The sequence below is a fragment of the Lynx canadensis genome, chromosome B4, assembly GCF_007474595.2.
Source record: "Lynx canadensis isolate LIC74 chromosome B4, mLynCan4.pri.v2, whole genome shotgun sequence".
NCBI lineage: Eukaryota > Metazoa > Chordata > Mammalia > Carnivora > Felidae > Lynx > Lynx canadensis.
This window is the reverse complement of record NC_044309.1, coordinates 20,302,176-20,318,011: the sequence shown is the minus strand read 5'-3', so window position 1 is coordinate 20,318,011 and position 15,836 is coordinate 20,302,176. Positions and strand designations below refer to the sequence as shown.

The window sequence follows — 15,836 nt, the reverse complement described above, 5'->3', positions numbered from 1 at the left end:
TGTTTGAGGCTTTCAGCTTTTAGTGGATACAAAATAGAATGATTGATAAAATCCTCCCTACTATTGGCTATTATTTCCTGACTCTTAAGTGGCAGGTTGTATTTATGCCAATTTATCTGCTTCAGGGAACATTCTTGATAGCAGAACAAAGTGAATAAAAGTAGTTTGCTTTGCAAATGAATGCAAATGGGAGAGCCTTTCGGAAAGCCCTTTAACAGGGGCAGTGCGCTTTGATTACGAGTGAAGCTGCCGTTTGGACATGGTGAAAAGAGCACGCTTGAACCATTGATTGGGGGAGACAGTAAAAAGTCAGGAAGGGCCCCGTTAAGCTTGCAGTGAGGCAGGCGGATGTCAGTGCGGTTAGAGCACAGTGGGAGAATGACAGCGAGGATTAGTGTCAGGGAGAAGCTTTGCTGTAGCTGTGGAGATCGTCCCTGGGGTCACTCACCTCTGACTGTTGTTCTGTGCTGACGGTTCTGTAATGCAAACGGCCTGATGTATGCTGTTCATTATCGGAAATGGTGATTAGAAAAGGTATTTGTCTCCAAGGTTCCCTTCTTTCTTGTTTCTTTCTTTTTAATTAAGGAAAATAAGGTGGGCTTCCTCCATTTCTCTGCTGACTCCTAGAGTATTGTTTAATACCAGAGTGGCTGCAGCGTCTGGGAGGGAGTAGTTTCGTGCTAAAATCTCATGTAAAATAACTGTAACGTGGTTTTTTGTTACTCAGTGGTAGGTTCTTTTGCTTTGCTCAGCTTTAGGTTTGACCAAGTAGTAGTGCTGATAAAATGCAGAGAATATGCTTGCTCTTAGAATTTTTGCTTTTGGAAAAAAGATTTGATAATCTTTCGGTTACTTTGTAACTCGCTTTAACAGATCAACTCTTAGAAGCTATTTACCTTCTCAGAAATGAACTGTTGCTTTGCTTGGACTTGAAATGGTTTAAGTCTTGGTTGTAGGCATGTCTCAGTTTATTTCTGTTCCAAGCTTATTAAAACGCTAGCGTTTGAGAAGCTAAACTTTTTGGAAATGCACGATTTTTAGAATGAAACAGTGTTACACAGAATGAACAAAAACTATCTTTGTCTCAGTTCTGATTCTAAATCAGCACATTTGCTTGTTCACCTTTTCATCTTCGCTTATAAGGTGTTTTGTTTTCTTCAAAGTATAATTTTTCTTAAAACTTGAAGACCTTTTATAGTGACCTTACGTGAGGCATCTGTGAGAGCAGCAGTGACACACAATGCATTTCATAGTCTTTGAGAGTCGTTCCTACTTTAATGCAAAACTGCTTTTTTTAGTGTCTTCAAAAGCCTGACTTCACAATATTTCTGCTTTCTTATTTCGTATACATAGGAAAATTTAAAAGGCTGCTGGAGCTTTGCATTCTAATGTTAAATATGCAACTCAAAGCTTTATCTAAACTACTGGACACGTGTTAGTACTGTTTTTGTAGAAAACAAATTGCCAGTGGTTTGTTTCACAGGCTTATTAAATGTTTTGGCAAACGTTGTCTAAATTATCTTTTTCTATAATGTTTTGCAGGCACCTGAATGGACAGAAGAGGACCTCAGCCAGCTGACGAGAAGTATGGTTAAGTTCCCAGGAGGGACCCCAGGTCGATGGGAAAAGATTGCCCACGAATTGGGTCGATCGGTGACAGATGTGAGTTCACTCAGATTTGCATTGTATGGAGAGTGACAAACCAGAACAAGCCAACTATGTAGAAGACAGACATAGATGCATCCGACATTCTCTTTGGAGAAAGGCTACAATCCTTTTAGGACCTGGAAGTGAACCATTAACGAAATAAGCAAGAAGCAGATGTCAGCCAGTCCCCTGGTCCACAGTTAACAGCTGTGTGAGGAATTCTAGTGTTCAGAGACTTAAGCTACAGTAACCTAACCACAGAAAACAATGCTGGTTTTTGTGTTTAAAGTGACCCCTTTAGCTGTGGAAAAGATAGTTCTCAGACTGATCAGAATTAGAGAAGTTAAATTTCAGCTGCATCTTTCTAACATTGAAGAACAGATTGCTATAGGTATTTAATCAGGTGGTTTGCATTAATTTAATCATCAATATTCTTATGTTTGCCTTTTTATTTCAAGGATGGTACCTACTATCCATTTTGACAAGTTGCTTAACCACAACAAAATTATATATATGAACAAATATATAATATAATATATATAACATATATAATATGCATATGTGTGTGAATGAATCTATAGGTGAATGACTGCCTATACCCAACATTTAAAAGACTAAGTATTTGCCTGGAAGGTTTGAATTTAACACTTTGGATGCTTTTTATTCAGTAAACTTAGGGCAGAGAATCTTCTAAAAGCAACTACCACAGTCCCTGACATGTACTAAATAGAAATTCAGAAAAATTTTTATTTTTACCAATATGAGCCTTATTTTCATAAATGATAGTAAATATTCTTTACCATATAAATCAGTAATTTACCAAGTTTACTTTAAATAAACCCTATACACCTAAAATATTTCAGGGGTTACTGAAAGCAAAGTTCAAGTGCCCTTTTCAATTCTGTTAGTATACCTTTGAGTCTTTTGATAATGAACAGTTTTAAAACCCTGCAAAATGATTAACACAACTACCCCCCCCCCAAAAAAAAACCCAGCTTGTTACATAAATGCTGAAAGTTATTTTTCATAGTGAGCTTCCACTATTTAATTTATAAACAAACTTACAAAACATTACCGTCAATCTTTTTATTTATTTATTTATTTATTACCCTTTGGATAGGAGCTGCTTTGAGAATTTTAAATTATAGATATGAATTTTTTACTACCATGTAGGTCTTTTAAAAATCACATTTAAAAGACTGAATTTTTATGTGGTGTTTTGCATTATTTTGGTTTCAAAGTCTCATCATGTGAAAAAATAGCTCTAGTATCTTGTAACAATTTTTTTTTTCTTGGTGTTACATGAGGAGACCCATTATCTTAGGTAACTGGAGAAGAACCTTAAGGATACCTTTTCTTCTGCTAAGAATGTTAGTGGGCTATGCATTTTATTACCTTGTTTCTAGGTTGCTTGTAAAAGATAAATTAATAATGCCTTATCAGTAAATATCTGACCAAATTAAAGATATTCCATAGTTATTGGGGTTTCAAATACTATGACCCTGTAATTATACAACTACTGTTAATATAATGATTAATAAAAATTACTGAAATAATTTTTAGAAAGTTATAAAACAAACTGGTTTAAAAGGGCCCTAAACTTTTAGTTTTAATGGGAAAGAATGTTTCATTAATTTAGTGTCTCCTTTGAAGGCAGCACTGCCTTTAAATAAGATTTCTGGGAGACCTCATAGTTAAAAATGCCCAAGAAAGGCAGTTGAATAGAGCGATATTTTAAGTTGTTGTCATTAAAATCTGGCTAAATTTGTATCTGTGTTTTTAAAAAGAGAGATGAAAGTTTAAATGCTAAGAACAGACATGATGTAACCAACACAGCCTTGAGAATGGCTAGTTAGTATCAGAAATCTAGAAAATCTATACATAACCTAGTGGTCTTAGTGCAGTCTTAGTATAGGCAAAGACATCTTTCCAAACTTTTGTAAATTCATCCCATATGTTTCCATTGTTTTTCTTCTAGACTTACCCAGGGGAGACTGAATCCATGTCTGCAATAGATATTTTTCCTTTTACCATAGAAGTAGCAAACATAACTTTTGGGAATTTTTTTTCCCTCCAAGTATTCTATTTGCATAATACCAAAAGTACCTTGAAAATAAATATTTTAGTAAACCCAAGCTTTTTTGGCACCAAAAAATGCCCTTGTAACGAACTTTTCTTCTAGTACAGCATGTACATTTTTTTTCATTCTGTGAGTATTTTCATTCTGTGTCATTTTCATAGCTGGACTACACATTTCACATCATAACCGCCCCCCTTCAACACACACAAATCTCTCTCTAAAAGAGAGCAGGTGTCAGAAGACTCAGATAACTCATTTTAGTGAACACACAGTGAATTACATTGAAGCAGCTAAAGTAGGTTGAACTAATACAGTTCCTTCAGTACAATGTCAAGTGAAAGTTGACCATACTTGAGAAGATCACTTAGAGTTCTTTTTGGCTTATGGCGTTAATTAGATTTGTTTTCATTAAGTATTTAATTATGGGGACAACCCCAAGTTCAATTTGCTGTCATCAGAACCTCTTCTTAGTGACCTAGTCACCTGTGCCAACTCTCCCTGGTCTGCACATCTGTTCCTTGACCCGTTTTTGTTTTTTTGTTTTGCTAACTTTGTAGCTTCGGGTTTAGTTCTCTTTCCTTCAAGAGACAATTGACCTTTTTTCAGGGAGGGGCAAGAGTGTACTCTCGGTGGGTTCTATATATTCTTTATTGGGATTGACAGATTACAATGAACAACCCATTTGATTCTTCAATTTAAAAAGGAGTTTTCAGTGTATTAATTGTCACAGTCAACAAGTTGCTAAATTCTACTCTGGATAAACACAAGCAATGTGATTGCCTTTGTAAAAAATTAATGCAAAGTGTATTTTAACTCAGCTATATCAAAAGTATAAGACTTCCTTTATTACAGATTAAGTATTTTAAACATGAATGTATGCCTTTCAGCAGATAACTTTGATAATGACAAAGGATACTCAAATTGTAAAAACAACAAAGAAAACAAAAACTGGCACGTAAAACCAACCTTAATGTGATTATTAACTGCAGGCTTTCTAAATTAAGGTCAGGGAGCCTCAGATTTCTTGCTTGTGAAGTAATATCATTCTCTTGCCTGAAAGGATGTAAACTGATTCTGCTTCTCTCTGTGGCCACTAATCTCTTGCATTCTGGTTGTGATAACAGACTGATTGGAGATTTTCTGCCTGCTTGGAAAAGGCCCAGGTAGGCAGCCAAACAAAAAACAGGTGAATAGATTTAGACAGACTTTTGTAATTAGCTTAGTGCCACAGTGAGAGGTAAGAGGTGTGTAGTTAGATAAGCATCCCCATGTGCACGTGAAAAAAAAGAGGGAAAAATCATAAAATTCCCAAGTGTGTTTTATATAGCTACAGCTAGAGAGGGGATACTCTTGGGATTTGTATGTAATGGTAGTTGTTCTAAAAATATGTAAGTGGAATTTTATTCAATAGAAAATAAACTTTACAGTTTATCAGTGAATTAAATATATACTACATAGTAATTACATATTTAATATATATAGTAATTATTTTGGCAAGTATATTACTGCCATTACTTTTAGAGTTAGGCTAGACCTACATGAGTTGTAAAGATCACAAGGACTGCTTCCCTGCCCTCTTCCATCCAAGTACTAACCAGGCCCGACCCTGCCCTCTGAACCAAGCTTCCTGCCCTAGCACACTTCTCTTGGTTTGGGCCTGACCTCATCCTCTGGTCCCTCTCCTCCCTCACCTTCCCAACCTCAAGACCTTTAAAGGCATTTGAATCTTAGAAAGGAATAGGGCCTTTATCCCTTTCTTCTGCTACATGAGTCACTAGCTAACTTAATAACCAATTTTCAAGCTAATATTAATAGACGATAATGTGTTACCAAATACACACACGTATTTTAATAGGAGCCTTCAGGTTCTTATCCCAAGTATATGAATGATTGGAATAAGAGTTTCAGGCAACTTGATTGCCTGTTTAAAGGAAAGAGAAGACAGTAATAGGACCTTTTGGGGTCCCATCAGACAAAATTACATAATTAATTGCTTAATCTGTCTACTGACCTGGTTAGACTTTTTCTATAATATGGCTTCTGGGCCAAAGGTGTGTAAATGTGCATTCCACGTCACCATTTCTGTCTCAACATTGAGTAACGTCACACACAGAACAGGATGGCTAAACTATACATTCACTGCATGAGCATAACATTGTAAAAATCAGTTAAGAGATCAAACCAACATTTTTAACTGTCTTAACTGATAATATTGGTTATTCCCTCATTCATCTTTATGCTCTTTTATATTTTTAAAACATTTAAACACTCCTTATTTTACTTGACCTTCACGACAGCATGGGGAGAGAGAGACAGGCAGCCATTATTCATCTCCATTTTACAGTTGTGTAAACTGCTGCTGAGACCTTTGTTCAAGGTAACACAACTACTAGAGAGTTGAGGCAACACTAGATAGTTTGGTTCTTCATCTCAGATGTTCCTGTCACCACTTAATGTTGTTTATTGCTGTGTGCATGAAAAATACTTTATTTTTATTTTAGAGAGCACACGGGCAGGGGAGAGGGGCAGAGGGAGAGAGAGAATCCCAAGCAGGCTCCATGCCGAGTGCAGAGCCTGATTTCATGACCCTGGGATCATGACCTGAGCCAAAATCAATAGTCGGATGCTTAACCAATGAGCCACCCAGACGCCCCTGAAGAGCACTTTAAATATGTCTAGAGACTTTTACCATTAGACCTTTTTTGGTAAAACTCTATGTTCATATAAAAAATAAACTTTTAAAAGTACACTTAGGTAGGGACGCCAAGATGGTGGGATCGAGCCCCACGTGGGGCTCTGAGCTGACAGTGTGGAGCCTGCTTGGGATTCTCACTCTCTCTGCCCCTCCCCCACTCGTGCTCACGCACTCTCAAATAAACTTTAAAAAATATACACTCAAAAAAAATTTATCTCATCAGCCATAATAAAAATTATTTCTATAAACATTTGTCATATATAATTCTAGACTTTAGTCTTCCTCTAGGCATGAGTATATATAATTTTAACACTATTAATCAGTATCCTGTCCTTTTCACTTCGCTATGAAACATGAGCTACCTTTCATGACACTTCATTTTTCTAAACACAGAATACTTTGTTGTTTTGATATAATTAAGTAGTATCATACCGATTGTTGTTTAAATTGCTTCCTTTTTTGCTGTTTTACGGGATTGTCTTTTTTTTTTTTCTTCATTCTACTTTCCACTTGTGTTTTTGTAGCTTGTATTCCTAGAAGTAGAGCTGCTTGGTTCAAGGCTATGGATGTTTTGGGGCACCTGGTGGCTCAGTTGGTTAAGCATCTGACTCTTGATTTTGGCTCACATCATGATCTCATGGTTCATGAGTTTGAGTCCTGTGTCAGGCTCTGCAGTGACAGCATGGAGCCTGCTTGGGATTCTCTCTCTCTCTCTCTCTCTCTCTGCCCCTCCCCCACTCACACACACACACACACACACACACTCTCTCTCTCTCTAAATAAGTAAACTTAAAAATATATATATATGGATGTTTTTAGGACTTTTGATGGCTTTAAAATTGGGCTCCAGAGAGGTTATAACAATACACAATGCCAATGGTAGTATATGAGAGAGGTCACTTCCTCGTAATCTTACCAACACTGAATGTTATTTTTTTTTTTAAGTTTATTTATTCTTAGAGGGAGGGAGAGAATCCCAAGCAGGCTCCGCACTGCCAGTGCAGAGCCCAACACTGGGCTCCAGCTCAGGAATGCGAGACTTTGACTTGAGCGGAAATTAAGGCGGAAGCTTAAACAACTGAGCCACCCAGGTGCCCCGGATGTTATTATTTGTTTTTTATCATTGCCTGCCAAATAAGTGAAAAGTGCTACAGCACTGATTTTTGTATATTGCCTCCTTACATATTGGTCTTATTTCAAATAGAGTTTGTGTTAATGTGTTAGAATTTTAGTCTTATTTCAAATAGAGTTTGTGTTAATGTGTTAGAATTTTAGGATAGACAGTCCTATCATCTGCATGTACTTCGGCATTTTCTTTATCTTACTTCTTATTTGACTGTATTACGTAGCTATTCCAGAGAAATATATTACAGTAATAGTGATTAGTGCAGACTTCTTGTTCAACATTATAGTAAAAAAACCTAATGTTTGGCCATTAATTTTAATATTAGTCATAGATATAAGAGATATATTATTACGCTGAGGAAATTTTATTCAGTTTTTCTAATTCTAATTCATTACAATTGTGCTCAGGAGTAGATACGAAATTCTAACAATACTTTTTTGACATAAATTGACATGATCATACAATTCTTCTCATATGACCTAATGAGGATCTTTGTATTTCCAAGATAGACTTTACTTGGTCATATAATACTCTTCTTTAATAAACACCTGGATTTGATTAGTAAATAATTTAAGATTCTTGCATATATGTAAATGTTTTGTTTTGTTAATTGGATATCTTTAGGTAGGGTTATACCAACCTTCTAGAATTAATTATACTAGCCTTCTAGCATCTGGAGGGTCAAGAAAGTATTGAATTCATAAAACAGGAAAAAGGAAAGGATGTTGTGGGGGAAAAAAATCAGGACAAAAATAAGTATCCAAATAAATGAAGTAGAATGGTTGAAAGTTATCAAGAAAATCTGTGAAGAAGAACTTAAAAAATGTTAAACTATTATAGAAAAGATAAGAACTACAGGGAATCAGTCCAAGAGGTCCAAACCCGATTAAAAGGAGTTCCAGTGAGAGAGAGAGAGAGAGAGAGAGAGAGAGAGACATGAGAGATGCATGAACATTATTCGGTAAACAGAAATGAAGTTTCCAGAGAGAGCAGTTTGTAAGAGCTGTCCAAAGTCAAGTTGGATACATGGAAAAGCTCCTGGGAAATTTTATGAACACTGAGATTACACAGAAGATCTTTAAAGCTTCTAGGGAGAAGAAACATCCAAATAAGGCCAATCAGAGTGACATCAAATTGCTTTGCAACTCTATGTTCTGGGACACAAGGGAACAATGCCTTCACTGTTCTGAGGAGAAATAGCTCTGAATCTAGAACAGACCAAATGTGACAGTTAAATATATAAGGCAAGGAGTATCTAAGGATTATTCCTTCTTAGAACGTTCCCGGAGATTGTACTCTAGCAAAAACAAAACAAAAACAAGAAGGCTGAATAAATTTTAAAAAGAGAAAGACATGGAATCCAAGGATCCAACCCAATGAACAGGAATCCCAAGACCCCACAGTGATATAATAGGCCCAAAGCGCAATACAGTAAAACCTTGGTTTGTGAGCATAATTCATTCCAGAAACATTCTTGTAATCCAAAGCACTTGGATATCAAAGTGAATTTCTCCATAAGAAATAATGGAAACTCAGATGATTCGTTCCACAACCCAAAAATGTTCTTATAAAAATGATAACAATACTGTAACATAATACAAAATAATAAAAAAAAATACAATATATAAGGAAAAATAAGCAAATTAACCTGCACTTACCTTTGAAAACCTTTGTGACTAGTGTGAGGGAGACGAGAGAGGAGGGTTATCATGTGGGACAACTTTCACTATCACTAATGGAATCACTGCTATCTGTTGGCTCAATGGAATCTTTTTCTTTTCTATGAAACTGTAATAAGGAACCTATCCAATGACACTTGTTTTTGCCTCCTTTTGAGAATTTTGCAGAAATGTGACCTAGCACTGTCATTAAACAGATTCATGGCTCGTACTGCTACAGCCTTATTCGGATGGTACTTTTCTACAAAAGTTTGTTTGCTCTGTTTCATACATTTTACACATCTCCCTAATCTCATTTGAAGCGAGGGATTCCTCCACCTTTTTCTCCTCCTCCTCTGCAGACCAGATGCAGATGTAGACTTCTCATAGAATCTTGCAGTTTCAGCCACTTGAATCTCTCAGTTGTACTTCTTGGTGATTACCATCTTAACTTTCACTGTAATCATCTCCTTCTTCTTACTTTCTTTTCAACCTTTTTCTGCATGAGGGCTGTTGTATATGCTCATGTGGATGTTGACTACAGTGCCATGTTAATAAACTTGCAATATACTGTATTTAATGTGACTGACAATAAGGCAACAGAGGAAAGGGTCTATATCTGCAGGCAGCCTGACCTAGAATGAAGCAAAGCATTCCTAAGCTTACTCTTGTGGGGAAGAGCAAAGGACTGTCCATAGGTGCTTTGAAGTGACAAAAAATATACTAGTGTGGGCACCTTCTGATGTTCTGAAAAATCACTAATTTCTGCCAAACACCACAGCCTGAGACCGAGCATCCGAGCATGGGAGATGAACACCCACAATGCCGAGCGAGAGAGAGAGAAGAACCATTAGCTCAGTTGTGATCATGTGGTGTTCGGCATACTACTACTCGTATTGCAAGATATCGCTTGTTTATCAAGTTAAAATTTATTAGAAATGTTTGCTCATCTTGTGGAACACTTGCAGAACAGGTTACTCGCAATCCAAGGTTTTACTGTATGTTCACGTTGAAGTAGGAGAATGAAGGATTGTTTGACAGCAACCCTTAAAGAAAGGGAAATTTTATAGACTAGAAAATATGGCTGAAAACTTGGAAAAACTTTTATATATGGAAAAAGGCAACCAGAAACTCCACAGACAACAGAAAACCATACAAAAAAGGCAAAGTCTAAATTTAAGTATACTAGAAAGTAGAGTAATACAGCCAAATAATTTGATATTGCGACCATTCTCCTTTGAGTAGCACAAGAAGCGTGTTCACAGCACAGTACTTGTCTCTACAGTGAGTAATATGTACCAGATCATAATTTATAAGATCTTACAAAATGGCTTTTCATATTTGAAACATTTTATGTGTTTTACAGATGGTTTTCCAATTTTTAAAATCAACAAGTTGCAGAAGACGATGGCAAGCTGCCCAGCAACAATTTGTCCAAGTCCCCCAAACCTCTGCTCTAAGTTACTAATTTCTTTTCAGAGGAACATAATTGAAATGATGTGTGTTCATAGGAGCTCTTATTCACTTTTCCCTTCTACTGCGCTGAAATACAAAATTTGCCTGCAGCCAAGCTACAACCTTGCAGGCAAAGACAATAGTCCCAAAGATGGTGGCAAAGCACAGTGGAAAGAACCTGGGGATGGAGTAAAAGGAAAATTGTAGATAGTGACAAGATAAAAAAATATATATATATATACAACAGATTAAGAGGTTAGAGACCGAAGGGAATTGCAATTAAAAGTGGGGTTCTGAGGAAGGTCTCTCAAATAGGTAATATAGGAGCAGGGACACAAAGCAAGTAAAGGAGCAAGGTTGTCTGAGAAAAAGTGTTCCAGGTAGAGGATAAGGCACTTACAAAAGCTTTAAGACCAAGGACCTCCGGGGGGTGTGCAGAGTCCAGCATAGAGGCCAGTATGGCTGACAGAGTGAGTAGACAGGATTACAGAAGATGAGGACAAGAGGCAGTGGAGGGCCAGATGATATAGGACCTTGCTGGCCAGGATAAAGATCCTGGATTTTACTCTGAGATGGTTACAGCACTGGAAGATTTTGAGTAAAGGAGTGCAAGATCTAAACAGGTCATTCTGACTACTTTGTGGAGAAGACACCGTAGCAGGGAAAGTGTGTGAAGGCAGGCCAAGTAAAAGGCTATTTCAGTTGTTCTTGCAAAAGATGATGGTAGTTTGGTCCAAGGGTTATTGGGAGAGGTGGGAAAAAGAAGTTTAACTCAAAGCATACACACATGCACACACACGCACACACTGTAATCTTCAGAAGAACTGTGAACATAAATTATTGCCTCAGGATGTAGGGTACATTGCTTTTCATCGTAAGCCCTTGTTGGTTACTGCTTTTCTTTTTTAAGCTATGAACATGTATTACCTTGATTTTTAAAACTCTTTTTAAAAATCTAAGGAAACAGAATATGTTACCTTTAATGTTTTTCTGTATCAGTGTATATATACCTACCTGACTCATTTTTTTAATTATAAAGGCTTTATTGATTTACAGAAATAGGAAAAACAATCCTAAAATTTGTATGGAACTACAAAGGACACCAAGTAGCCAACACGATCTTGAGAAAGAAGAACAAAGCTAGAGGCATCAAACTTCCTGATTTCAAAATATATTACAAAGCTACAGTAATTAAAACAGTGTGGTACTCACATAAAGATGATGAGCAGACAATGGAACAGAATAGAGAGCCCAGAAATAAATACACATATATACAGCTAACTGATCTTCAACAAGGATACCAACTGTACACAACGAGGAAAGAGTAGCCTCGTCAGCAATGATGTTAGGAATCTGCATGATAACCACATGCAGAAAAATGAAACTGGACTCTTACACCATGTAAAAAGTCAACTCAAAATGGGTTAAAAAGTCAAACATAAGACCTAAAACTAAAACTCTTAGAATAGGGGAAAGCATCATGACATTGGTCTTGGCATTGATTTCATTGATATAATACCAAAAGCACAGGCAACAAGAACTAAAATAAGTGGGACCATATCAAACTAAGAAGCTCTGCACAGCAAAGAAAACAATTCAAAGAGTGAAGGATAACCTACAGACTGAGGGAAAATATTTGCAAACTTTATATCTGATAAAAAATTAATCTCTAAAATATATAAGGCTTTCCAACAACTCAATAACCAAAACATCTACATTACTTATAAAGCTAATCAGGAAGTTAGCACAACACACTCTTTTTTAAATGGTTAAGATGGGCACTTTTATTATTTCTTATATTTTTCTGTCCAGAGAAAACATAGAAAAATTTAGACATTGGAGAAATAATAAGAATGAAAAGTGGCGCCTGGGTGGCTCAGTTGGTTAAGTATCTGACTTCAGCTCAGGTCATTATCTCATAGTTTGTAAGTTTGAGCCCCATATCAGGCTCCATGCTGACAGCTCAGAGTCTGGAGCCTGCTTCAGATTCTGTGTCATCTTCTCTCTCTGCCCCTCCCCTGCTCGTGCTCTCCTTCTCTCTCTTTCTCCCAGAGACCCCGCAAAAAAGGAGAATTCCAATATCCCTGATGAATATGGATGCAAAAATTCTCAACAAGATACTAGCAAATTGAATTCAACAGCATATAAAAAGAATTATTCACCATGACCAAGTGGGATTCATTCCTGGGCTGCAGGGCTAGTTCAATATTTGCAAATCAATGTGATACATCACATTGATAAAAGAAAGGATAAGAACCATATGATCTTGTCAATAGATGCAGAAAAAGCATTTGACAAAATACAACATCCTTTCTTAATAAAAACCCTCAAGAAAGTCGGGATAGAAGGAACATACCTAAGCATCATAAAAGCCATATATGAAAAACCCACAGCTCATATCATCCTCAATGGGTAAAAACTGAGAGCTTTCCCCCTGAAATCAGGAACACGACATGGATGTCCACTATCACCACTGTTGTTTAACGTAGTGTTGGAAGTCCTAGCCTCAGCAATCAGACAACAAAGTGAAATAAAAGGCATCCAGATTGGCAAAGAAGAAGTCAACCTTTCACTTTTCACAGATGACATGATACTCTACATGGAAAACCCAAAAGACTCCACCAAAAACCTGCTAGAACTGATACATGAGTTCAGCAAAGTCACAGGATATAAAATCAATGTACAGAATCAGTTGCATTTCTATACACCAATAATGAAGCAACAGAAGGAGAAATCAAGAACTCGATCCCATTTGCAATTGCACCAAGAACCATAAAATACCTAGGAATAAACCTAACCAAAGATGTAAAAGATCTGTATGCTGAAAACTAATGAAGGAAATTGAAGAAGACACAAAGAAATGGAAAAACATTCTATATTCATGGATTGGAAGAATAAGTGTTGTAAAGTGTCAATACTACCCAAAGCTATCTATACATTCAATGCAATCCCAATCAAAATTGCACCAGCATTCTTCTCAAAGCTAGAACAAAAAAAATCCTAAGATCTGCATGGAACCACAAAAGACCCTAAATAGCCAAAGTAATGCTGAAAAAGCAAAACAAAGCAGGAGCCATCACAATCCCAGACTTTAGCCTCTACTACAAAACTGTGATCATCAAGACAGTATGGTATGGCTCAAAAACAGACACATAGACCAATGGAATAGAATAGAGAACCCAGAATTGGACCCACAAATGTATGGCCAATTAATCTTTGACAAAGCAGGAAAGAGTATCCAATGGAAAAAAGACAGTCTCTTTAGCAAATGGTGCTGGGAGAACTAGACAGCAACATGAAGAATGAAACTGAACCACTTTCTTACCATACACAAAAATAAACTCAAAATGGATACAAGACCTAAATGTGAAATAGGAAACCATCAAAACCCTAGAGGAGAAAATAGGCAACAACTTCTTTGACCTCAGCCACAGCAATTTCTTGCTGGACACGTCTCCAAAGACAAGGGAATTAAAAGCAAAAATCAACTATTGGGACCTCATCAAGATAAAAAGCTTCTGCACTGCAAAGGAAACAATCAACAAAACTAAAAGGCAACCAACAGAATGGGAAAAGATATTTGCAAATGACATATCGGATAAAGGATTAGTATCCAAAATCTATAAGGAAACTTACCAAACTCAGCACCTGAAAAACAGTCCAGTTGTTCGGATTGAAAATGGAAAGAAATGGGCAGAAGACATGAACAGACACTTTTCCAAAGAAGACATCCAGATGGCCAACAGACACATGAAAAGATGCTTAGCATCACTCATCATCAGGGAAATACAAATCAAAACCACACTGAGATACTATCTTACACTAGTCAGAGTGCCTAAAATTAACAATTCAGGAAACAACAGATGCTGGCAAGAATGTGGAGAAATGGGAACCCTCCACTGTTGGTAGGAATGCAAACTGGTGCAGCCACTCTGGAAAACAGTGTGGAGGTTCCTCAAAAAATTAAAAATAGAACTACCCTATGACCCAGCAATAGCACTACTAGGAATTTAACCAAAGGATACAGGAGTGCTGATTCATAGGGGCATGTGTACCCCAATGTTTACAGCAGCACTTTCAACAACAACCAAATTATGGAAAGAACCTAAATGTCCATCAACTGATGAATGGATTAAGAAGATGTGGTGTGTATACATATATATGTGCGTGTATATATTTGTATATATATATATATATATACACATATATATATGTATATATGTACATATATATGAATATGAATATATTGAATATATATGTGTATATGAATACTACTTGGCAATGAGAAAGAATGAAATCCTGCCATTTTCAGCAACGTGGATAGAACTGGAGGGTATTATGCTAAGTGAAATAAGTCAGTCAGAGAAAGACAGATATCATATGTTTTCACTCGTATGTGTAACTTGAGAAACTTAACAGAAGAACATGGGGGAAGGGAAAGGGAAAAAAATAGTTACAAACAGAGAGGGAGGGAGGCAAACCATAAGAGACTCTTAAATACAGGGACCAAACTGAGGGTGGATGGGTGGGGGGAGCAGGGTAGAGGGGAAAATGGGTGATGCGCATTGAGGAGGGCATGTGTTGGAATGAGCACTGGGTGTTGTGTGTAAGTGATGAATCAGGGGAATCTACCCTCAAAACCAAGAGCACACTGTATACACTGTATGTTAGCCAACTTGATAATAAATTATATTTAAAAATAAACATTAAAAAATAAATAAAGATAAAAGAATGAACACTGCTTTCTCAGTGGGAAACATTCTCAGGTAGTTTATTTAATGTTCAGATAACAGAGTGCCCTCTGTACTTGAAAGGTACAGTAGTTCTCAGTTACAATGAGTGCTCAGTTCATATTAGAGAGTTGGCCAAAATTAAATACAACCGAATGAAAATATGAACTTCAGTTACACAATTTTTAATATTAGAGTAATACTTAAAATGTCATCAAATCAGCCAGAATTTGAAAAATAGGATTTGAGATTATCACTAGTAGTCATCATTTATTTTCTGAGTTATCTGAAGATGCCAGGAATTGAGGATACACTTTATATAGCTCAGAAAATTGGAAAATTCTTCTGTATATTGAGAGTTACATGGTGGCATATTTATACTCTTCTGATCCTAATTGTACCTTATGGAATAAAATTTGCATTTTACTATTTTAATTTTCCTTCA

At 36.6% G+C, this 15,836-nt stretch overlaps 1 protein-coding gene across 2 annotated transcripts in view; it reads left to right on the top strand.

The window, feature by feature from the left end:
* The window catches only part of DNAJC1 (DnaJ heat shock protein family (Hsp40) member C1), a 219,476-nt gene that overhangs the window by 187,515 nt on the left and 16,125 nt on the right, over positions 1–15,836 (top strand). For both annotated transcript variants that reach the window (XM_030321175.1, XM_030321176.1), the window contains exon 9: positions 1,543–1,662. In XM_030321175.1, the coding sequence (XP_030177035.1) occupies positions 1,543–1,662 (120 nt within the window). The remainder of the gene's footprint in view (positions 1–1,542; positions 1,663–15,836) is intronic.